Source organism: Macaca thibetana, chromosome 7 (genome assembly GCF_024542745.1).
Source record: "Macaca thibetana thibetana isolate TM-01 chromosome 7, ASM2454274v1, whole genome shotgun sequence".
NCBI lineage: Eukaryota > Metazoa > Chordata > Mammalia > Primates > Cercopithecidae > Macaca > Macaca thibetana.
Window position 1 is genome coordinate 127,479,277 of NC_065584.1, and position 24,545 is coordinate 127,503,821.

The 24,545-nt window shown below is 38.1% G+C and overlaps 2 protein-coding genes across 7 annotated transcripts in view; one reads left to right on the forward strand and one right to left on the reverse strand.

The window, feature by feature from the left end:
• The window catches only part of CCNDBP1 (cyclin D1 binding protein 1), a 507,674-nt gene that overhangs the window by 323,197 nt on the left and 159,932 nt on the right, over positions 1-24,545 (forward strand). The gene's annotated exons all lie outside the window — the stretch shown is intronic.
• Positions 1-24,545, reverse strand: part of UBR1 (ubiquitin protein ligase E3 component n-recognin 1) — a 153,650-nt gene that overhangs the window by 54,034 nt on the left and 75,071 nt on the right. For all 6 annotated transcript variants that reach the window (XR_007727652.1, XM_050799353.1, XM_050799352.1 and 3 more), the window contains 11 exons: positions 22,868-22,920; positions 21,661-21,763; positions 20,503-20,551; positions 19,951-20,105; positions 17,840-17,939; positions 16,404-16,504; positions 12,232-12,318; positions 10,773-10,954; positions 4,713-4,918; positions 3,062-3,155; positions 1,782-1,931 (listed from right to left, as the gene is read on the reverse strand). Coding sequence is in view for 5 of the 6 variants with exons in the window: in XM_050799353.1 (XP_050655310.1) it covers positions 1,782-1,931; positions 3,062-3,155; positions 4,713-4,918; positions 10,773-10,954; positions 12,232-12,318; positions 16,404-16,504; positions 17,840-17,939; positions 19,951-20,105; positions 20,503-20,551; positions 21,661-21,763; positions 22,868-22,920 (1,280 nt within the window). In the remaining variant the exon portion in view is untranslated. The remainder of the gene's footprint in view (positions 1-1,781; positions 1,932-3,061; positions 3,156-4,712; positions 4,919-10,772; positions 10,955-12,231; positions 12,319-16,403; positions 16,505-17,839; positions 17,940-19,950; positions 20,106-20,502; positions 20,552-21,660; positions 21,764-22,867; positions 22,921-24,545) is intronic.

Here is a 24,545-nt window from a genome sequence, read left to right on the forward strand (position 1 = left end):
TATTTATTTATATTTATTTATTTATTTATTTATTTATTTTTGACGAGAGTGTCGCTCTGTCGCCCAGGCTGGAGTGCAAAGGCATGGTATCGGCTCACTGCAACCTCCGCCTCCCGGGTTCAAGCAATTCTCATGTCTCAGCCTCCCGAGTAGCTGGGATTACACGCATGTGCCACCACGCCAGGTTAATTTTTGTATTTTTAGTAGAGACGGAGTTTTGCCATATTGGCCAGGCTGGTCTCAAACTCCTGATCTCAGGTGATCTGCCTGCCTCAGCCTCTCAAAGTGCTGGGATTACAGGTGTGAGGCACTGTGCCCAGCCAAGGTTAGAGCAATTCTTTTTTTTTTTGAGACGGAGTCTCGCATTGTCACCCAGGCTGTAATGCAATGGTTAGATCTCGGCTCACTATAACCGCAGCCTCCCAGGTTCAAGCGATTCTCCTTGGCTCAGCCTCCCAAGTAGCTGGGATTATAGGCACCCACTACCACACCCAACTACTTTTTTTGTATTTTAGTAGAGACGGGTTTTACTATGTTGGCCAGGCTGGGCTCAAACTCCTGACCTCGTGATTCGCCCACCTCAGCCTCCCAAAGTGCTGGGATTACAGGTGTAAGCCACCACGTCCCGCCGGAACAACTCTTTATATTGACCCTTCTCGCCAAACCTATCACCTTTGAACTTTTATGGGGACATAAAGGTATTTTTATCAACAAAACAATTTTCTGTAGCAGAATTCAGGTTTCTCATTATAAATTCATTGCATTTTAAAGCAACTGAAATAATATAAATATTATAGTACTGTCATCCTCATGTAGAACAGTGAGAATATAGAAATATATAATTAAATTTCCAAGTTGTCATACAAAAACTAATAATTTGCTGTTAAATTCCATTTACAGATCAGAATATAAAAATTTAAAAACTCAGAATATAAAATATATAAAATATATCAGAATATACAAATTTAAAAGAGATATCTATAAAATGATATATATATTATATATATAAAATGAATCTAGTGTTTTTGTTTAATTTTTTTAGTTAACATTTGTCCACATCTCTAGAGCTATAGCATTTGGATCTTCAGAAAAATGAAATTAAAAATAATACAAGGATCATTCGAGCTATCAGACTCCAACTGGCAACTCTAATGATGGCAAAGGGCCATATGAAAGGAATGAATTTTTTTTGCATCTTTTCTCCTTTTGTGAGTGCTAAGGCAGAGTTCAGAGTTCTATTGCTTTAATGGCTGCTGGAAAATATAACCACAATATATAGATTCGAGTAAATAAACATTATAGTTCTCTGAGAGTCCAAAAAAATTAGGCTTTTGATCACATTTTAAAAGTATAACACAAGATACAAAATGAAAAAGTATTAATTCCTTTGAAGAATAAAAAAGTTATCTAACAAAAACAGGCACAAATTAAAGAACTAAAGACAACTTTCTATTTGTTTTTGAGACAGGGTCTCACTCTGTCACTCAGGCTGGAGTGCAGTGGCGCAATCTCGGCTCACTGGAGCTTCAATCTCCTGGGCTCTAGTGATTCTGCCACCTCAGCCCGCTCAAGTAACTGGGTCTACAGGCATGTGCCACCATGCCTGGCTAACTTATTATTATTATTATTTTTTGTAGAGATGGGGTTTTACCGTGTTACCCAGGCTGGTCTCGAACCCCTGAGCTCTGGCAATCCACCCACCTCGGTCTCCCAAAGTGCAAGGATCACAGGCCACTACACCTGGCCAACTTTTTAAAAATTAACCAAAACATAAAATATACCTGTTTATCTTTTGAGGTTGCAAAGGAATAATGGGGATCACAGTATTGCACAGAGATTTGCAAAGAGGGCAAAGATATTCTCCACTTTCCAAGTCAAAAAGGTCAACATGAATGCGCTGCTGAGAGCTCAGTTGTACAGCTTCAAAATATCTGCAAAATTACAAAGATACAGGCCCATTTAGAACTACACATGCATCTCTATATGTGTATCTCTACTTGCTCTAATCCAAGTTTTAAAAATCTAGAATTTTTGCCTCAATAAACATCTTTAGAACATACATGCAAAAACACACAAGTTGTAATCATAGAAGAAACAGGTTGCCTATTATTTTGGGAATAAATTGGAAAATATATCAGAGCAGATATAAATTTAAAATAAGTTTATTGAATCATAACTCATCTCTTGCCTCAAAAGCATGGTGATACAGCATGGACACTACTTTCCTCAGTTTCTAACGATGAACTGAAGTAGTGAGGGCTATCTTGGAAAAATTATATATTGTAATCTAATGCCAAATGGGTAAACTCTACACAAAAGATTTCTCAGGAATTACATTTTTGAATTTTTGTAGTTTCCAGAGATAGAATGAGAACTTCTTGTCCTATTCATCCTATTCTATTTCAAAGGTACTTTTCACAGCAGTATGTTTTGAGGGAAATTAGATTTTTATAAAGATTACTTATTATTTATTTGTTGTGCTTATTAATTTTTTTGAGACTACGTTTTGCTCTTGTCTCCCAGGCTGGAGTGCAATGGCGCAATCTCGGCTCACTGGAACCTCCACCTCCCGGGTTCAAGCGATTCTCTCCTGCCTCAGCCTCTTGACTAGCTGGGATTACAGACATGTGCCACCACGCTCAGCTAATTTTTGTATTTTTAGTAGAGACAGGGTTTTACCATGTTGGCCAGGCTGGTCTCAAACTCCTGACCTCAGGTGATCCTCCCACCTCGGCCTCCCAAAGTGCTAAGATTACAGGTGTGAGCCACCACGCCCAGCCAATCATTACTTTTTTTACATGAATACTGATGAAGAGCAACTGATTAGTTTATGGAGAGCAAGCACAAAGGAACAGTGAAAATCTAAAGTTGGTAACTTTACACACCACTTTCCAACTTTGATAATAATAATTCATGCAAACAGAATTAGTAATTAAAACTGTTTCAGTCATTCAAAGAAGAAGAAAGGAAAGAAGACATGAGAAAACATGCCTTTTTGTGGCCTTGAGTGAACTTCAATGTTCCTAGTCTCTTTCAAGAACATGTCAGAAGGACAACTTACTTCTGCCAGCACACTGCATGCATTACATGACCACAGCTTCCTGTGTAAGTTCCATATGCCAAGTCTGGATCCATGAAAAGTGGGTCTAGGGTTTCTGGTACAAGGCATAAAAAGGAGGGAAAAAGAGAGACAGGTTATCAGGTCTAAAGTCTAATCACAAACTGTCTTAGGAATGTCCAAGCAAAGTGTCACAATATCATAATAGGAGGATATATAGTAACAAAAAAAGTAATAGTAACAAAAGAGAAAAGCATAAAGCTAACCTGTCAGATATGATTCTAAACTTAGCATGGATTAATAACTCTATCTTTGATTTACTTTTTAACCTTGAATATTGGGTTTAATCTGCATTATCTTGGTTATTTAAGTGATTTTCTATGTTTCCAATATAATTTACTTTTTTAATTTTAATAGTAATTTGATAAATAATAATTTTAAGGGATACTTAGGGGAATTACAACCTCATTAAAAAAAGCACAGATGGCAGGACGCAGTGGCTCACGCCTGTAATCCCAGCTCTCAGGGAGGCAGAGGCGGGAGGATAGCTTGAGCCCAGGAGTTCGAGACCTGCCTGGGTAATACAGCGAGACCCCGTTCTCCACAAAAAGGAGAAAAAAAAAAAAAAAAAAAAAAGCACAGATGGAGGATTTCAAATTCTGGTTTCATCACTTATAACTCATGGCCATGGGTAAGTTACTTGACCTCTCTGTGCCTCAGGTCCTTCATCTATAAAATGGAACCAATAGTGATAACTAACTCATAGGGCTGTTGTGAAGATTAAGTAAATACACATAAAGCACTTAACAAGTGCCTGGCAATGTTAAGTTTTCAATAAATGCTAGTCTTTATTATCACTATTATTCTAAGGAGCTTTTTTTGTCTGTCTGTTTTGAGATAGGGTCTCACCCTGTTGTGGACCACAGGCTCACGCAACCATGCCTGGCTAATATGTTTGTAGAGATGAGGTTTCGCCATGTTGCCTAGGCTGGTCTCAAACTCCTGAGCTCCAGTGATCCACCCACACCGGCCTCCCAAAGCGCTGGGTTTACAGGCGTGGGTCTCAAACTCCTGAGCTCAAGTGATCCGCCCACACCGGCCTCCCAAAGTGCTGGGATTACAGGCGTGAGCCACCATGTCTGGCCTATTCCAAGGGTATTTTAAAATAATAATGATGCTAAAACAGCTAACTCCTGATGTAACAAGTGCAATAAATTATCTAATTAGCATTATTGCCAAGAAAATGTTTAACATGATTCTAATCAGGAGGCAACTTAACAATCAAATAAATTCAGAATGTGATATATTATACAAAACAAGTGGCCTGAATTCTTCAAAAAAACTACTATCATAAAAAAAGGAGGGACTAATCTAGATTAAAATAGAGTAAAGGAAATATAACCAAAGCAACACATGAAATGTGTTTGGATCCTGAGTGAAAAAAAAGTCTAGCAATTGAAGACATTTTGAGAACTGTTGGAGAAAAACTGATTTTATATTAGATGATATTCCTGGATTATTATTACTTTCTTAAATATGATAACGGTATGGTAGATATATAACCTTACTTCAAATGTCTTTCAAATATTATTTTCTTTAATTACACAGGCATGAAAAGAAATGCACAAAAGGATATTTATTAAAGAATACATACCTCCTGAGAGTTCTATGGGTTTTCCCCTGTGCTGAGTTAAGGCAGTAGATTTCTGGACACAGGCAGATAATACCATGGCATTATTTTCTATTTTCACCTCTTGTTCTTCTTGGCAAAGGATGCACGTCAGCACCTCCTTTTCAGTAACAGATGGACCCCGTTTAGGACCCAAAGCAATTCTAGAGTAGTCACTGACTGCTGGGGTGCTACCAAAAGAAATGACCAGAAATGAGGACACATGTTTTGGTCACTTGTCTTCATATTTTGGTAGATTTTAAGTAACTATAGGCAAGAAATATAAGAAAGATAATAAAAATAAAAATGATATTTAGCAATATTAAGTTAAAAGCTTCCCCCCTTCCTTTGTGGCTTTTATCAGTTATTTGCTTATTACAAAATACAAGTGTTGCTAAGTGCAAAAAAACAGATGATAAAATGGAATGCATATTATAATTTTATTTAATTTACTACACCAATAAGCTGGGTTATTTTTTTTTCTAGATATAAAAGTAATACAGGGTTATTGAATAAATTTTGGGATATCTGTAATAGTATAAATGTTATATTCCCACAACCTGTAACCTTGTACATTTCCTTCTAGTCTGCTTTCTATTTATAATATACTTCTTCATATAAATAAGATCACATTACATAGATTTGCATCCTGCTCTGTTGTTTCTTACATCATTAAAACTTCTTCAGAAACATTTTTAAATGGATGCACAGCTCTTACTACATGTGCCATAATAGTTTTATCCATTCTCTGTCATTAAGCATTTAGGTTTCTATTCTATTTTAGTAGCTATTCAAACTAAAAAACTTACAACTTAATGATTCAGCAATTCTTAGAATCTACTCTTACTGACTGGGCAAAACTCAGGATCTACTGATGTGTACAATATTTAAATAATGGCAAATATTTACAACATGCTGATTGTGAAGCTAGGTACTGTTTCAAATACTTTACCTGTTTACTCAATCCTTAAAATAATCCTATGAGGTAGGTATTATTATTACGTCTAGAGCAGCTGCTGCAAAGATGTCTGCTGCAGGAGTGGAGGCGTCACTGGGGCAACATGCTCCATTGAGCCCTTGGGTTGGGAACAGGAGGGAGCCCACCCCTTCTGAGTTTGCGGGGCAAGAGCCCTGCACTCCCGGGCACAGCTGCAGCTGCCCAGCTCAGAAGTGCCTGTTCTGAGCCTCTCCCCACTCCCAACACCCGTTCTCATTTTGGAGCAAAGTTGTGAAGGCCATAAAAACCCCAGACTCAGCCAGACTCACATGGGGACTATCAGTTGCAGGAAGGAGCTACCCAATTCAAGTCTCCTGACTCACTGGGATGACCTGCCTGTGGAAAGGCGATACCCATTTTGGATCTCCTCTCCACTGAGTGCTGGACACTCGCTGGGATGACCTGCCTGCAGAAAGAGCCACCCACTTCGGGTCCCTAGAGAGCTGTTCTGTTGCTTAATAAAGCTCTCCACCTTGCTCACCCTCCAGTTGTTCATGTACCTCATTCTTCCTGGAGGCAGGACAAGAACTCAGGAACCACCAAATGGCAGGACTGAAAGAGCTAGTAACACAAACAGGGCTGAAACGCCCATATCTACCGCTTGCCATATTGCAGGTGACAAGGAGAGATAAGCTGTGGTCCTTCAGGGAGCCCAGACCTAGGGGCTCCCTGAGCCAGGGCTGTGACACTCTCTTTGGGGCTTCGCAGTCTCTGGCATCTCTGAGCTTCCAGGTGCTACCACATTCCCCTTGTCCAGACACGAGTCCCCACAGCAGAAGCTGCTGGTGCATATGATCCAGGTGCAGGCTTGCACAAAGCTGGCCCCTGTCCCAGTGCCGAGAGCTGCCTGCCCGTGCACAGTGGCTGGACCCTGCAGGTGCCCGCTCATGCACCCCTGGTCACTCCACACCTGGCTCACCCTTGGCAGGCATGGGATCCAGGCTGGTAGTGTGAGCCAAGTGCGGCCTGCCGGGTCAAGTAGGCAGGATGAGCCCAGAGAGACTGAGCAAAATTCTGGCAAAGGTGCCACTGGCCACAGAGGTTTCTGGCTGGAAAAGCAACACCCTAAGGATTGTGTGACACTACCACTCTTCAGATGAAGAAACTGAGGCCTAGTGACAATAAGAGACTCACCCAATGACTCATTAATAGTATGTAGCAGAGCCAGGATTTAATCCAGGTAATCTAGGCTCACAGTCTATGCTCTGAACTACTCTGCAATATTGTCTCTGTGCAAGAAGCTCCCGGAACTATGGTGTATCACTGAACAATAGATAAATATTCATCATCATTATAAATGAACTTACCTAACAGAAAATACTCTGCAGCTTTTTGTTTTGTTTTTTGTTTGAGACAGAGTCTTGCACTGTTGCCAGCCTGGAGCGCAGTGGCGCGATCTCAGCTCATTGCCACCCGTGCCTCCCAGGTTCAAGTGATTCTCCGTGCCTCGGCCTCCCAAGTAGCTGGGATTACAGGCGCCTGCCACCATGCCCAGCTAATTTTTTTGTATTTTTAGTACAGACGGAGTTTCACTATGTTGGCCAGGCTGGTCTCAAATCCCTGACCTCGTGATCTGCCTGCCTTGGCCTCCCAAAGTGCTGGGATTACAGGCGTAAGTCACCGCACCTGGCCTACTCTGCAGTTTTTAAAAGGTGGTAATTACGTGGTACCACCTCCTAGGAGGCATCTAGCAATAAATTATGAAAGGTTTACTTATTGATTGTCACAAGGTACTAGTGGGCACAGGATGCAGTCCCACAATTCACAGAACAGTACTGCAAAAAAAAAAAAAAAGCTGCGTAAATGCCAAGACTGAAAAATGCTGAGCTCGTTTTGTATATAAGAACATATATAGGTTTCCAAGACATAATACAGAGTGAAAATGGGAAGTTGTAGAGTGATATGTACACAATACTATTAATGTAAATAAAACCAAAGGCTGAATGACATGCTATAATTTCTGTGGCTACATATATTTGTATTAATAACATAGGAAAAATTCTGGCAGATACACATAAAACTTCAGAGAACCTTTAAGGAGCAGAAAGAAGTCCAGGATTTGGGCCGGTGCTCAAATGGAACTTTAGCTTTATCTCTGACATTCAGCTTTCAAGAGGAAAATTATTAATGTACCTATGTAATTTGGCCAGGCACAATAGCTCACGCCTATAAGTCCAGCACTCTGGGAGGCTGAGGTGGGAAGATCATTTGAGGCCAGGAGTTCGAGACCAGCCTGGCCAACATGGTGAAACCCCGTCTCTCTAAAAATACAACAACAACAACAACAACAAAATTAGCCAGGTGTGGTGGCAGGCCCCTGTAATCCCAGCTACTCAGGAGGTGGAGGCAGGAGAATCGCTTGAACCAAGGAGGCGGAGGTTGCAGTGAGCCAAGATCAAACCACTGTACTCCAGTCTAGGCGACAAAGCAAGATTCCATCTCGTGTGTGTGTGTGTGTGTGTGTGTGTGTGTGTGTGTGTGTAAAACTATGTAATTAAAATTTTGGCTGGGTGTGGTGATACACGTCTGTAGTCCCAGCTACTCAGAAGGGTAAGGCAGGAAGATCACTTGAGCCCAGGAGTTTGAGGCTGTAGTGCATCATAATTATCCCTGTGAAGAGCCACTGCATTCTAGCCTGGGCAACACAGTGAGACCCCATCTCTTAAAAAAAAAAAGGGAGGGGTTTAAAAAAATATGAGAGAATATATTTGAGACTTTGGGATAGGAAAAGCTTTCTTAAACAAAATATTAATACAAAAAGTTAAAACTCTAAAAGACTGATAAATTTGTCTTTATCAACACTGCACACTTCTCTATGGCTAAACCCCATAATTAAGGTTAAAGAAACAGGGACAAAATATGGGAAACATATGTAACAAAGTTAAGTATTGATTTTAAGATTTATATAAGTCAATAAGACAAGAGCAAACACCCAATAGAGATGAGCAAAGAATAATAATAGGCAATTCCCAGAGGATAAAATGTAAAAGGTCAGTGAATAATCATATGAGAAGATGCTCTATCTAGTACTAACTAGCAACTGGGGAAATTCAGCCAGATTGGCACAAATCTGTAATTTTAATAATATCACATTTTCAAGTACTGAAAATAGTTAAGTATTGGTGAGAACAAAGTAAATTGGGCACCTATATGCACTATCAGGAGCAGAAACTGGTAAAACCACTCTGGATGGAAATGTGGCCATATCTATAAAAATTTTAACTCAGCCCTTTCCCTTACTGGACTCCTTGACTAAGTACTTGCAGAGTTGCACAAGGAGACACGTACAAAAAGGTTCCCATGAACTGTAATAAGGAAAAATTAGAAGCAACCTAAATGTCTAAAGTCAGACAAATAAACTACTATATAACCACATCAGAGACCACTATGCAGCAGTTATAAACAATGATGTAGAATCTACACTATAGAGTGATATGTACTGATATCCAAAGATTCCTAAGACATTGAAACAGCAAGCTGCAGACAAAATGTATGGTTAAAAAAGAAAAACCACTAGAAAACACGAAACAAGCCTCACTATTTCTTCATGTACTCATGTTCATAAATGCATAGAAAGAGGTCTAAGAACAGTGGTAATTTGTAATCATGGTTACGTGTGGATAAAGATCAGTAATGCAAAGATGGTCAAAGGGGGACTTCCTGCATTATTTAAATTGTTTTCAATAAGAACACATTAAAAATTCACATGTCCAATCAATCAGGCAATAAAAATAAATAATGAAAGCATTAAGGCCATAAATGAACTCTGAGTACACCTTTACTTACACCTTCTTATTTTATTGTCAATAGTTTCTTTCTCACTATTTCTAAATAGTATGTTGTTAATACACAATATCTAGAGATGGGACTTTGGCTTGTCATTTAAAATTTCCAGTTTTAGTACAATATAGTCAGCCAAGGAAAGCATACCTTCATATCTTTTTATTTTTAATCACTAATATAATCATTATTCTTTATGGTCCTTGTTAGCTTACTCAGCTTCAAGACTAAAGATACAGATCAGACAGGATGTAATGTGCCTACTCTTATTCCAAAAGCACAATTTTCTGAAAGTATCCACAACATTTTTTTTTTGAGACAGAGTCTTGCTCTGTTGCCCAAGCTGGAGTGCAGTGGCATAATCTCTGCTCCCTACAACCTCTGGCTCCCAAGTTTAGGCGATTCTCGTGCCTCAGCCTCCCGAGTAGCTGGGACTCAATGCATGCATAGCCACAACCAGCTAATTTTTGTATTTTCAGTAGAGATGTGGTTTTGCCTGTTGGCCAGGCTGGTCTCGAACTCCTGACCTCAGGTGATCCACCCGCCTCGGCCTCCCAAAGTGTTGGGATTACAGGCGTTAGCCACCGCTCACAGCCCACAACACATATTGTTTTAAACAGCAGTGAAAGCTTGTCTTAAAAAAGGGCCAAAGCGGGTACTTCCAGTATTTTAAATTTCTTGGAATGCTTTTCAAAGTAACATTATTATGTCTCCTCCCTTTTCTCACTGTATAATAGCCTACAAAGCACAGCTCAGAAAATTAACCAGTTTCTCTAAGAGCATACCACAGTCAGAACTCAGAAAACCAGATTTACTGATTCTAATTCCAAGGTGCTATCCATACCTGTAGTTATAGGCAATGTCCTTCTTCTCTTTAAGAAAAAAAGAAAAACTCGTATAAGCCACCTTTTTCAGGCAAAGAATTTGTTTCCAGTATGTAATAGCTGCAGTCATTTTTATTAGAAATAATAATGTGAAGTAAGTGAACTGATGTGTAAATGTGTACCTAAAAGTGCTAATGCATACAAAATAATGGGTTTTTGTGCATAAAGGTTCCTAACATAACTTTACTGCACACTCAATGCATTTATCAGTATAAAATTATATTCAATAAATACCTTAAGAGTCTTCACTCTGACCTTTCTAGAATGAAAATAGTTGAATTTCTCTTGCCACAAAATACATTTTAGAAAAGCATAATTTAAAGTGACTATTTAACTTTTCCTCCAAAATATGAGTTGGTAATTTTGGGGTTTGCTTTATTTTACCTCTCTTCCTCCATAATGGAGTCTTCTTTCCCAGGCATTTCTGTTGTATTGTCATACATGAGTTTATGCGTTTCAATGAAGTTTTTCTGTAAGGCAGACATCTGAGCCATGATCTTCTGGCGATGTAGCCTAGCAGCTTCAGCTTTTCTTTTTCGTTCTGCTTTTTCTTTATCATGAGTAATCTGGGTATTAAGAAATGACAAATTTAGGTCAGATCCACTGTTAAAAATTTATATACGCTGTTTGGATGGCAAAATTCCTTAGAATAAGATTCTGAAACCCTGATTACCCCTTACATCCTGGATTCAGTTTAATGTTTCAAAATTAGCATTACAGGCTGCATGACATCACACAACTAATTATTCCTTTAGTTATTTAAATAATTTGCTGTAAAAAGCTAAGAACCTTAAATATCCAATTAACTGCCCTTTATACTCAGTGCAGGTGTATTAAGAAATAAAATTGGATAAAACAAAATTTCAAAATCATTTGTCAGTCACTTAATCACTGACAATTTAAACCATCTTGATTTCTAACAGTTACTTCTAAATGCACTGTTAAAAATGAGAACTTTAACAACTTTTTTAACTTTAACAATATTACTGAGATACATTTGGTGCATTTTAAATTTCTATTCAAATTTACATCCAGTGTGTTTTACTTTTAGGAAGAACATGTAATAACCACAAATAGTATTATTCTAATAATATAAATATTAGAATCATCAAAACCTGATTCACTGTATTATAGAAATAACACAAATATTATTGCATTTCATTGAATCTAAGATGTACCACTATCTTATATTTCTCTAAAAAATGCTGTTGATGAAAGTCATTTATTGTGAGACATATCCCAATTTAAGTCACTAAAATATATTAAAAGCGAATAAAATATGGTATTTCAGTTTTTTGTTTTTGAGATGGAAACTTGCTCTGTCACCCAGGCTGGAATGCAGTAGCGTGATCTTGGTTCACTGCAACCTCTGCCTCCTAGGTTCAAGTGATTTTCGTACCTCAGCCTCCTGAGCAGCTGGGACTACATGAGCACGCCACCACATTGGGCTAATTTTTGTATTTTTATTAGAGACACGGTTTTGCCATATTGGCCAGGCTGGTCTTGAACTCCTGACCTCAAGGGATCTACCCACCTCCACCTCCCAAAGAGCTGGGATTACAGGAGTGAGCCACACACGCTCAGCCAAAATATGGTATTTCTAATAGAGCTCTACTATATATCAATTTATCCTGTTTTTGCAAAATACAAAAATTATACTGCATTGCCATGTACTATTAATCCCCACAATACAGAAACATAATGAATAAAAGATGAACAGATCTCATATACTTTACAATAAACAGGTTTCTCCTAACGAAAAAGCAGCAGCTCCCTTATACCAGTAAAGTTCAAAGACAGAGATGAATGTCACCATTACTACAGTGTTATTACAGTGTCATACCTCATCATTCTTAACAGATTCTGATCCTGATGTGGTTGCTACAATTAAACAAGATTTTTCTCTTAATCGCTTCACTGTGTCAAACATCTGTGAAAAACAGATGAAATGTTAAAAGAGTGAGTTAGACCTTTAGACCAACCAGGAACAGAAACATCCACTAATTTAATTTTGGCATCATATCTCCAAATGTCTTTCACTTAAAACTATTTCAATATATGAAGAAAAAAAGTGACTCTGTGACAAACATCTCCCCTGATCAATGAGCAATTCAGCTAAGGAAGAGGCCACTGGTAGCACAATCAGCTGATTCAGTAGGCTGGGGGCATGCCTCTGTTAGCTTTCAAGAGATTTGCCAGGAAACAAAAATTTTTTTAATCTGAAATAACATTTTTGTGCAAAAACACATAAAAACAAAGACACAAAACGGTGACTGCTCTTTTGGAGGCAGAGGCGGGGTAATCTCAGCACTTTGGGAGGCCAAGGAGGGTGGATCACCTGAGGTCAGGAGTTAGAGACCAGCCTGGCCAACGTAGCAAAATCCTGTCTCTACTAAAAATACAAAAATTAGTCGGGCGTGGTGACCCATGCCTGTGATGCCAGCTACTTGGGAGGCTGAGGTAGGAGAATCGCTTGAACCCAGGAAGTGGAGGTTGCAATGAGCTGAGATCGTGCCACTGCACTCCAGCCTAGGTGACAGAGCGAGATCCTGTCTCAAAAAAAAAAAAAAGACAAAGATACAAAATGGGAAGTAAAATCCTCCTCTCCCTGATTGCAACACCTCTATCAGAATATATAATTTTTATATTTACATCTATTTTCATAAAAAGAGATGCTACCATACATACTGTTTCACACATCCTCTTTTCACTTAATCATTTATCTTCGGGGACATTTCTTTTTCTTTTTCTTTTTTTTTTAACAGAGTCTTGCTCTGTCACCCAGGCTGGAGCACAGTGGCGCGATCTTGGCTCACTGCAAGCTACGCCTCCCGGGTTTGTGCCATTCTCCTGCCTCAGCCTCCTGAGTAGCTGGGACTACAGGCGCCCACCAGAACGCCTGGCTAATTTTTGTATTTTTAGTAGAGACGGGGTTTCACCGTGTTAGCCAGGATGGTCTCGATCTCCTGACCTCGTGATCCACCCGCTGGGCCTGTGCTGCGATTAAAGGCGTAAGCCATCGCACCCAGCCTATCTTCGGAGACATTTCCACAAGAGCTTACACAGAACTGCCTCATTCTTATTAACAAAGGTCATGGTTTCAGCATGAATACATTCATTAATTCATTCATTAATGCATTAATTCATTCATTTGACAGAGTTTCACTCTGTCGTCCTGGCTGGAGTGCAGTGGCACAATCTTGGCTCACTGCAACCTCTGTCTCCCAGGCTCATGCCATCTTCTCACCTCAGCTTCTCAAGTAGCTGGGACTAGAGGCACACACCACCACATCCTTGGCTAACTTTTATATTTTTTGTAGAGATGGGAGTTTTTGCCACATTGTCCAGACTGGTCTTGAACTTCTGGGCTCAAGCAAGCCACCCACCTTGGTATGAGTCACTGTGCCCAGTAAAATTTATTTATATTTTGAAGGAACCTTGGTCTCATGAGGAAAAATTTCCCACGATGAACACTTACAACATAGCTTTAAATCGACCATCTGGATAGAGTATCTAATGTTTTTAACAGCAGACACGTATGCTTTTACATCTTTTGATAATAAAATTTAGTATTCTAATTGAAAATGAATTTTCAGGACTAGATCTGCAATTCATAACACCATCTCTATGGGATATGAACATTGAACTAAATGGTACCTCAACTGACTTTCTTAATAGTTACCTACTTTTGTTTGATTTTACATCTTAAAATAATATTGGCTAGTTTAACACAAATACTAAATATTCATAAAATCTACTTCAAGAAGAATTTTAATAATATAATTATCTTATAGTTACATCGTTACATCATGCTTAACGACTGCTTCTAATTTAGTAAAAAGAGCTGCCCTCTTAAAGTATAAATCAGTACCAAGATTTCCAATTGACAAGAATGTGAAAAATAACTACCCTATACATTCTAATTATCAAAACAATACTTAGTAATAAACATCAGAATATCTTAATGAATGCAATGAGTGCAGAAGCTCCATAATCCTGGTTTCATGCTTTTTGTTTTTTTTTTTTTGAGACAGAGTCTCACTCTGTCGTCCAGGCTGGAGTGCAGGAGCGCGATCTTGGCTCACTGCAACTTCTGCCCTCCGAGTTCAGGCAATTCTCCTGCCTCAGCCTCCTGAGCAGCTGGGATTACAGGTGCCTGCCACCATGCCCAGCTAATTTTTTTTTTTTTTTTTTTTTTTTTTTTTTTTTTTAGTTTTAGTAGAAACGGGATTTTGCCATCTTGGCCAGGCTGGTCTTAAACTACTGATCTCGTGGTCCACCCACGCCGGCCTCCCAAAGTGCTGGGATTACAGGCGTGAGCCACCGCACCCAGCCAGTTTCATGTTTCTATGTGGAGGTTTTCCTTTCAAGTAACATTCCTGGCGTCTCTCTCCCCTGCTTATTTAATTCACTTGTCTCCAAAGGCAATGCTATCTACTCAATAGCTCAAGCACCAAATCCAGGAGTCATTTTTGATTTCCTTTTTTCTGAGATAGATTCTTGTTCTGTTACCCAGGCTGGAGTGCAGTGGTGTGATCTCGGCTCACCGCAATCTCCACCTCCCTGGTTGAAGCAATTCTCCTGCCTCAGCCTCCCGAGTAGCTGGGACTACAGGCTTGCACCACCACGCCTGGCTAATTTTTTTATTTTTAGTAGAGATGAGGTTTCACCATGTTGGCCAGTCTGGTCTTGAACTCCTGCCCTCAGGTGATCTGCCCATCTTGGCCTCCCAAAGTGCTGGGATTACAGGAGCTAGCCACCGTGCCCAGCTTCATCTTTGATTTATTTCCTTCATCCCTCCCATCAGACTGATGAGCAAGTACTACAGATTCTATCTTCATATACCTTCAAGATACACCTTAATCGGCCAGGCGTGGTGGCTCAAGCCTGTAATCCCAGCACTTTGGGAGGCCGAGACAGGCAGATCACGAGGTCAGGAGATCGAGACCATCCTGGCTAACACGGTGAAACCCCGTCTCTACTAAAAAAAATACAAAAAACTAGCCGGGCCAGGTGGCAGGCGCCTGTGGTCCCAGCTATTCAGGAGGCCGAGGCAGGAAAATGGCGTGAACCCGGGAGGCAGAGCTTGCAGTGAGCTGAGATCACGCCACTGCACTCCAGCCTGGGCGACAGAGCGAGACTCCGTCTCAAAAAAAAAAAGGTACACCTTAATCAGTTCAGATTCTTACTATCTGCATCTTAGCCTAGGTCATGCTTATTTCACATCAAGATTACTGCAACAGTCTCCTAATAGTTTCCTTACTTCTATGCCTATCCCCTGTAATCCATTTATTCCACAGCAGCCAACACCATCTTGTACAAATATAGATTAGGTCACTTAAAATCCGCCAGTATTTTCCCATTGTGCTAAAAAATTATCACTTTATGCTGACTTATAAGGACCTACAAGATCTGGCCCCCGGCTGCCCCTCTGACCTCACTGCCTACTTTTCCATCCCTCACCCATTATGTTCCAGCCATACTGGTCTTCTTTCTGGCCACCACAGAGCTTTTGCACTGCTGTTCACTCTTTCTGGAGTACTCTTCCAGACTCTTCTAAGACTGACTCCATGTCATTCAGGCCTTAGCTCTAATGTCGTATTTTGAGAGAGGCCTTCCCTAATTACCCAAAGTAACCCCTTACTCATCTATTGAATTACCCTGATATTTTCTTGTTTATTTATTTGTTTAATGTCTGTCCCTCAACTACAGTATATGTTCCATGATAGCGAGCACCTTGTCTGTCTTGTTCCATCTAGAAATCTATAAATGAGCATGGCACATGGTAGGTATTCAGTAAAGTTGACTAAATAACGACAAAAAAATAAATAAATCTTAGCTTATTTTAAAAACTACACTAAAATATAGGAAAATAGAATTATTAACATGAAGAATAAGTGATTGTGTAAACCAGAAGTAAATGGCTACAATGGTACAGCGGTTTAATTTTGGAGGCAAGCAGAGAATTCTTAAATATTTAAACCAAGACAGGATCACTTTACTTTTCTAGTTTACCTGAAGGATCCACGTTATCATGTCCTTCTGGCCTTCTAACTGGGGAATTCCTTTGAGTTTTTCCAAAAGCATTTGTATATTCATGGCTGAACTTCCCAATCCTTTTTTAAAACACAAAATCACACATCATAAATAAATACATACAGTCATCTCTTGGTATCCTCAGGGAATTGGTTTCAGGACCCCTATGGACACCAAAATCCACTAATGCTCAATTCCCTTATATAAAATGGTATAGTATTTTCATAAAATCTATACAGACGCTTCTGTATGCTTTAAATCATCTCTAGACTACTTATAATGTCTAATACAATGTAAATGCTATGTAAATAGTTGTTAGATAATATTGTTTTGGGAATAATGACAAGAAAAAAAATGTCTGTACATGTTCAGCACAGTGACAACCATCCTTTCCTTTTTCCCTCTGAATATTTTCAATCTGCGACTGGTTGAATCCCTAGATATGGAACCCACAGATATGGAGGATCAATTATATCTTCATAATTATGTACAAATTACAATTTCTAGTTAATGTTATTTACATTGATAACCAAGGTTTGCCAATCAATCCCTTAACTACATTAATTTTTCAATGGACGAATCTGCAATTATATGAAGTACTGGGTTATAATGATATGATCTATTAAATTTAAAAATGAGTTTAAGTCTCTCTCTTACATCTTTTACTGGCACTGCTAAGTGAAAGCTACCCTAAATATCTGTCTCTGGTCTTTTCTCTGCTTTACTCAACATCTAAGCAAAAGTGCTTAATGAGAAACAAAATTGCCAAAAATATTGAAGTGGGGGATGTCATATCCATAAACTGAATAGGTTTTTGATGTCTTCAGGGATCTAAAGAATACAGCATGTAAACAGAAAACATTTGTCTCCTATTGTTTTTATAATCAACATGCCTGGAATGTGCTTTGAAAAAACTATCTTAATCAGGTAGGATTTATTAGAAATCTAATTTAAAACTATCCTTTTCTTCCAAGTTGAATACAATGCAAAATGAACACATTATCATTCAGATTTCTAGCATTTAAAATTCAGAAACATTAATATCTTATTAAGACATGTCACATGAATGCTATGGTTGACACAGCAGAAAATATTTGATAATACTGAGATGAGGAATTAAAGTAAAAATCACCAATATATGCAACCAAAAAAAAAAAAAAGGTGGGGAGATCACGTAGTAAAAAGATTGTAGTAAAGACTACAGTAAAGGATTTAAAAATATATTAGTATACTTGAAAATACTAGTTACAAACTAAGAATGCTAGGAAAAAAAAATTATTTCAGGGTTACCTATGTTTTAAGGACTGACAGATTAAAACTCTGTAAGATATAAACTTTCAGGTTTGACAAACTAAAACTCCTTAAGATCTAAACTTTCAATGACAAATGTGTTGAAGAGTGATACTCAAACATACTTGAAGCCTTATGATAAAAGTCAAATGTTACTTCTTCTTCAGGAGCTTTTTGAAGCTGTTGCTTCTCTTCCAGTAAACCCAATGCCAGAATATGAAAAGCCTGAAGGAGGAAAATAAGAGATCTTTAAAATTGAGCTTCTTCAGGTGAATATATTTTTAATTTAATTTTTATTTTTTTCAGAGACTGGTCTCACTCTGTCACCCAGGCAGGAGGGCAGTGGGGCAATCCTAGCTTACTACAGCCTTAAGCTCTTCGGGTCAAGTGATCCTCCTGCCTCAGCCTCTTGAGTGGCCAGGGACTAGAGGTGCACACCACCATGCACAACTGATTTTTTTTCGGGGGCCAGGGGGTAATAGACAGCGTCTCACTAGGTAGGCCAGGCTGGTCTTAAACTCCTGCGCTCAAGTGATCCTCCTGCTTCAGCTTCCCAAAGTGCTGCAATTACAGGTATGGGCCACCATGCCTAGCAAAGTAAATCCATTTTAAGTAGAAGTATAAAAATAAGAAAGCTGATATGTAAAAAACACAAAGGTTTCAGCAGATCACATTAGGCAGTTTACAGACAGAGAAATGATGAATACACATAAGAAAAATGTTCAACCTGGCCCGGCGCTGGTGGCTCATGCTTGTAATCCCAGCACTTTGGGAGGTCAGGGCAGGTGGATCACCTGAGGTCAGGAGTTTGTGACCAGCCTGGTCAACATGGTGAAACCTCGTCTCTACTAAAAATACAAAATGAGCTGGGCATGGTAATGGGCGCCTGTAATCCCAGTTGCTTGGGAGGCTGAGGCAGGAGAATAGCTTGAACCCAGAGGCGGAAGTTGCAGTGAGCCAAGATTGTGTCACTGCACTCCAGCCTACTCCAGCCTGGGGGGACTAGAGTGAAACTCCATCTCAAAAAAAAAAAAAAAAAAAAAAAAAAAGTTCAACCTCACTTAGAGAAAAATGAGTTGAAACAAGATCATCCTATTTTTCACCTATTACAGTGGCAAAAATTTTGGTGTTTAGTTAGAGCTGGCATAGGTATTGGGAAGTAAGCACTTTTGACCATACTGGTGAAGGGAAAGTAAACTGGTACAACATTTTTGGAGGCCAATTTGAAAACATCTACCAAAAATGTAAAGGCATATACCAACTACTAGGAATTAGTATGACAAATACACTCCCTTAAGTATGCAAAAACATTTGTATAAGAATGTACTTTTTATTGTTCTTTGTTACAGCAAAGACCTAGAAATACCTGAATGTCTATTAATAGGAGACTACTTAAACACATTATATCCATATGATGGACTATGCAGCTATCAACAATAAGTAGATCTACATGCGCTAATGTGCAATGATTTCCAGAATATACAAAACTTTAACAATGCTTATGTCCTATATAGCATACTGGGACTCAGGGAGAGAAATTTTAACTTGATTTCAAACATATCTCTACAGTTTGAAATTTACTAGAGAATGTATTTATCAGTGTTATTAACAAAAATTGAGGTACACATAGGGTAATGACAGCATTTAGAACCTGTAGACCAACAATACTCAAAGAAAAAGGATTAGTTAGGCAGGTATAAATAAACATAGTGTTACAACTACCATGACGTGGCATAATTAAGTAACATGTATTTATCTATAACAGTAACAAGGAAAAATAGCTGCTTTCACTTTAGCTAATTCTCCTACCTCTATGAATAATTACACTTTTATCCATTTTACTAATGAGAAAATCATTATTTGCTCCTTAAATAGGAAGTGGAGAAACCCAAGACTGAAGTCTAGACCTATCTTCAAATCTTTATTATACTGTCTCCTTATAATTCAAGTAAAATTAAAAATCATGACACAATAACAACATGTCAATTTATTAGCATAAGTATGCCTGTTTTTGTTTCCATGGGTTTTATTAAACAGAAATGGTTCCCAAGAGTAAGGATGCTAAAAACACGAGAACATATCACTAAAAATTTGTGCTGTCTGTAAGCTATTTTTAATGACCCCTACATTTCCAGTGCTCTAGATGTGGTTCCAATTGAAGTTAGACCTGAGATCTTCTCCAGATCCCCAAGAACTCTAGGACTTGATGTAGAGAAAATATTTTGGGTAAACAAACCATTTGGAGCATTCCTTCAGTCCACAAGTTAGAATCTGTGTCTATTGCCCGCTCAAATACAGTCCTGAGAATGTACATCATGACATCACAGTTGAGAAGGTTAATCACTTTGCTGAAAGCAGGGCAGAATTCAGGAGGTGGTGGTGGTGGTAATGCTATAGGAGGTGGGGAATGGAGGGGGAAAGAGACAAACAGGTACTTTTTTATTTGGGTTATCCTACATACTAAATTGCAAATGTCAAAAAATAATTGGTTACATGCAAAACAACACATGCTTTTTTGCTACTTTTCCAGCACTGAAAATATCAATGTTAAGTGTAATGTAAGTACTATATCAGTCACCCAAAATGAACTACATTTGCTATCAATTTTAAATTCAGTTACTACTGATATATACCATATCTTAATATGTGAATAAGAAGCAAAAAGCTCTTTGCACTTCCTTGAGCTGTCCACTCTCAAAGACCAACAAAAACAAAAAACTATATGCTTTGCTGATACAAAACCACAGAAAATAATCAAAATGAGTCAATTCAGAATCTCACTTTTTACCTTCATCTTTGTTTTCTTGTTTTCGCCTTTTCTTTTGCATATGTTCAGCCTATAAAAAAAAATCTGTCATTAAATATACTGCTTTGCAAGCATGAAACAAATGAAATACTTTAAAGCAGTCAGGAAAGACCCAACCACCTATTAAAATATTTTATATACTGAAGCATGTATTCAAAATGCCTCTTTGTCCTAGAAACAAAATGGTGTTCTAGAGAAAACTAATGCAAAATAGATGAGGAATATCCCTGGTCAAAAACTTAGTCTTCATTATTTTCTACTGAAAATATTTACTCAGTACCTATTATGTATGGGGTACTGTGCTATGGGCTGTAAAGTATTTACTTGATAAGGACAAAGCCAGACATTACCTTAACTAAGTGATCAAACTTAACATGATCCTTCATAGGACAAAAGGACGTATGTGCCAAATAATGAGATGTAATATATCACTTACATAGTATTCTTGTCAAAAACTGTTTAAGTTGAATCTATTTGGTACTCTATAGAAATGCTGATGTTATGAAAGAAAAAGATGCAAAAGAATTATCTTCTAAATTAAAGGAGACTATTGGCCGGGTGAGGTGGCTCATGCCTGTAATCCCAGGATGTTGGGAGGCCAAGGTGGGTGGATCATTTGAGGTCACGAGTTTGAGACTAGCCTGGACAACATGGTGAAACCCCGTCTCTACTAAAAATACAAAAATTAGCCAAGCATGGTGGCATGTGCCTGTAGTCCCAGCTACTCAGGAGGCTGGGGCAGGAGAATCACTTGAACCTAGGAGGTGGAGGCTGCAGTGAGCTGAGATCGTGCAACTACATTCCAGCCTGGACAACAGAGTGAGGCTCCGTTTCAAAAAAAAAAAAAAAGACTAAAGAAACATGACAATCAAATGAGGGTGGGATGATGAAGTCCATGATGCTTGATTGAATCCTCTTCCCAAGACAGCTATTAAGGACATATGTAGTATAATCAGGAAAATCTGAATATTGCCTGTATACTAAATAACATTATTGATTCAATTTTAATTCTTGGGTGACATAATGCCCTCTATTAATAAGAACCAGCATGAAACTATAGAAAAAGAAGAAAATTTTCTGTGAAGTTAGAAAGCATAAAGCAATTTAGGTTTATTTACTGAACAGGATACTTTTTTCTACCTTGCTATGCTGGGTTTTGGAGTAATGATAGAAGTACATATTGAAGTCTTTCAATGATTCATCTTTTAGTTCATAAACTCCATGGCCTGATACACCTGGTTTCCTAAATAGATGGAAAATAAAAGATGAACTGCAGTGTTCTTGAAGCATAAAATACAGACAAAATAAAAACCTAAAAATTAATCTAGAAGTCAAATATACAGAAAAAATTACGTCTCATTTAGCTTATGAAAAATTCCATTCCAATAATAAAACTAAAAACCTACATTGTGAACACGAAGCCTAATAACAGCTAAGTTGTGTTTTATAATAGTGAAATTCAAACAAATCTGGAGAAGTTTGTTTTATACTATCTAGAACTGATACCATGCCCTATCTCTAAACCATCTTAGAGATTTAAGAGTCTCTGATGCCTAAAGGTTGTCTGTTCAACTAAAGAACATTTCATTGACCTTAGGCACTTCACTGTCTAAGGTCATATCTAAAACAGTAGGGAGACATCATAACCTTAGTAATTTGCAAATGAAAATATAGTACTGAATCCTTTATATAGTACTACAAGGAAGATCATTAAGGTCAAAAGGAGTACTCCATATTTGTTCTAAACATAATAGCTTTTGGTTTCTATCCAATCTCTAAGTCGAATATTTCAATGAACATTACTAGATCATAAGAAAAGCTATACCCTATTTTAAAAGTTATTTGAAACTAGTAATGTATCTGTAAACACAATACTGCAACAGGTAGAAATTCACTATCAGTATCGAGTTTTCAAATTTCAAAGATTAATACAATCAAATTTTTATTTCCATTTTATATACTCAAATGAAAATATTATAAAATAGTTTTAATTCTACTAGAGAAAAATCCAAAATTAGCATATAAAATTTTATAGAATAAATGAAATTATGGGTTCAGATTAACGGGAAAGAGAGTATCAGAAAAGTTCATTTACTTACTATCTAAATAAATCATCTAATATCATAAATGAGTATTTCTTATTCATTTGTCAAAAACATTAATTTTTTTCAACAAACAGGTGCTAAGTGTCTACTGTGAGCCCCTCACTGTCACCCTTTCTAATCTGTATTCCACTCTTATTCTTGGGAGTTCAGGTTAAGAACTTCAGAGCTTCTACAAAGTATCCAAAGTACAAGAACAAAGATCAACCTACCTTTTAGAATAAACATAAATATTAAGCACTTACTTAAATGTGGCCACTTTGTTTATGACATTCTCTAAGCCAGTTTCATTATTTTCCTGTTGAAACAATATTTTTGTCATTTTTACCTTCATATAATGACTTCCACTTCATTGTGAAGTGAAATACATTTTCAACTGCATCTCTGAAGTACTTGGTAAATAACTTTAAAAAGTTCAATTTCCACTATTAAAAAATTAGGTCTAAAACCAATTATCTATGTTTGGGAGACCAATTTCTCAAGGAAAGAGATAAGATGTATGTATAAACTGTTTAAGAGATAAGATGTATGTATAAACTGTTTAAGAAAGGTTATCTAAGTTTGCCTTCATATGTGTGTATAAGTACACACATACATCTATGGCATACACACACAGTATTACCAATACTTCAAAGAAAAGAAGCTCTTCTTTATGTAGTATATTCATCACCCCCATCATTTATGTACATGCCCATGCTATACTAATCCCTAAAACCAAGGTAACAAAATTAATGAGCTCCAACTAGTAATCTATAGCAATACACATGTCTAGATGTCCTAATCTACCTTCTGCAAATATAGTAAGTTTTTTTCTGATTGACCTGATCTTTTCCTTAAACAGGGAACACTATTTTTTTACAAAGTTATTTAAAATTAAGATAAGGACCTAGTCAAACTACTACAGTAAGCTCAGATTCCTGCAGTCTTGTAAAGATAAGAAATGTAACCTTCTTTAAAAATATATATACTTGGTCAGGTGCAGTGGCTCACACCATTAATCCCAGCACTTTGGGAGGCCGAGACGGGTAGATCACGAGGTCAGGAGTTCAAGGCCAGCCTGGCCAACATAGTGAAACCCCGTCTCTACTAAAAATACAAAAATTAGCCGGGCTTGGTGATGCATGCCTGTAGTCCTAGCTACTCGGGAGGCTGAGGCAGGAGAATCACTTGAACACAGGAGGCGAAGGTTACGGTTAGCCAAGATGGCAGCACTGCACTCCAGCCTGGGCAACAGATAGAGACGCCATCTAAATATATAAATATATATCTATTTTCATATTCATTCCTTGGCCGGACGTGGTGGCTCACACCTGTAATTCCAGCACTTTGGGAGGCCAAGGCGGGTGGATCACTTGAGGTCAGGAGTTCCAGACCAGCCTGGCCAATATGGTGAAATCCCATCTCTACTAAAAATACAAAAATTAGCCAGGTGTGGTGGCACGCACCTGTAATCCCAGCTACTCGGGAGGCTGAGGCAAGAGGATCGCTTGAACCCGGGAGACAGAGGTTGCAGTGAGCCAAGATTGTGCCACTGCACTCCAGCCTGGGTGACAGAGCAAGACTTCGTCTCAAGGAAAAAAAAAATGTATATATAGTGTGTATATATATACACACACACACATATATATACACGCACATACACACACACACACACATATATACATATATCCCTATTCTACCTCTTTGGAAAGTCTTGACAGCACAGATAAGTATAATTATTTTTTAAGAATCATTTTTCTAATTCATATTCAAATCTCGGAGGGAAAAATATCAGACTCATAATCTGTAGGACTATTACCACAGTATCTGTATATACAAAAATACAAATACCATCTGTGGCGGTCATGGTCATGTGAATGCACCTTGCAGACATCTAATTACAGGAAGTAAATGACTACGTGCCTCAACTGCTGTGCTCTGGTG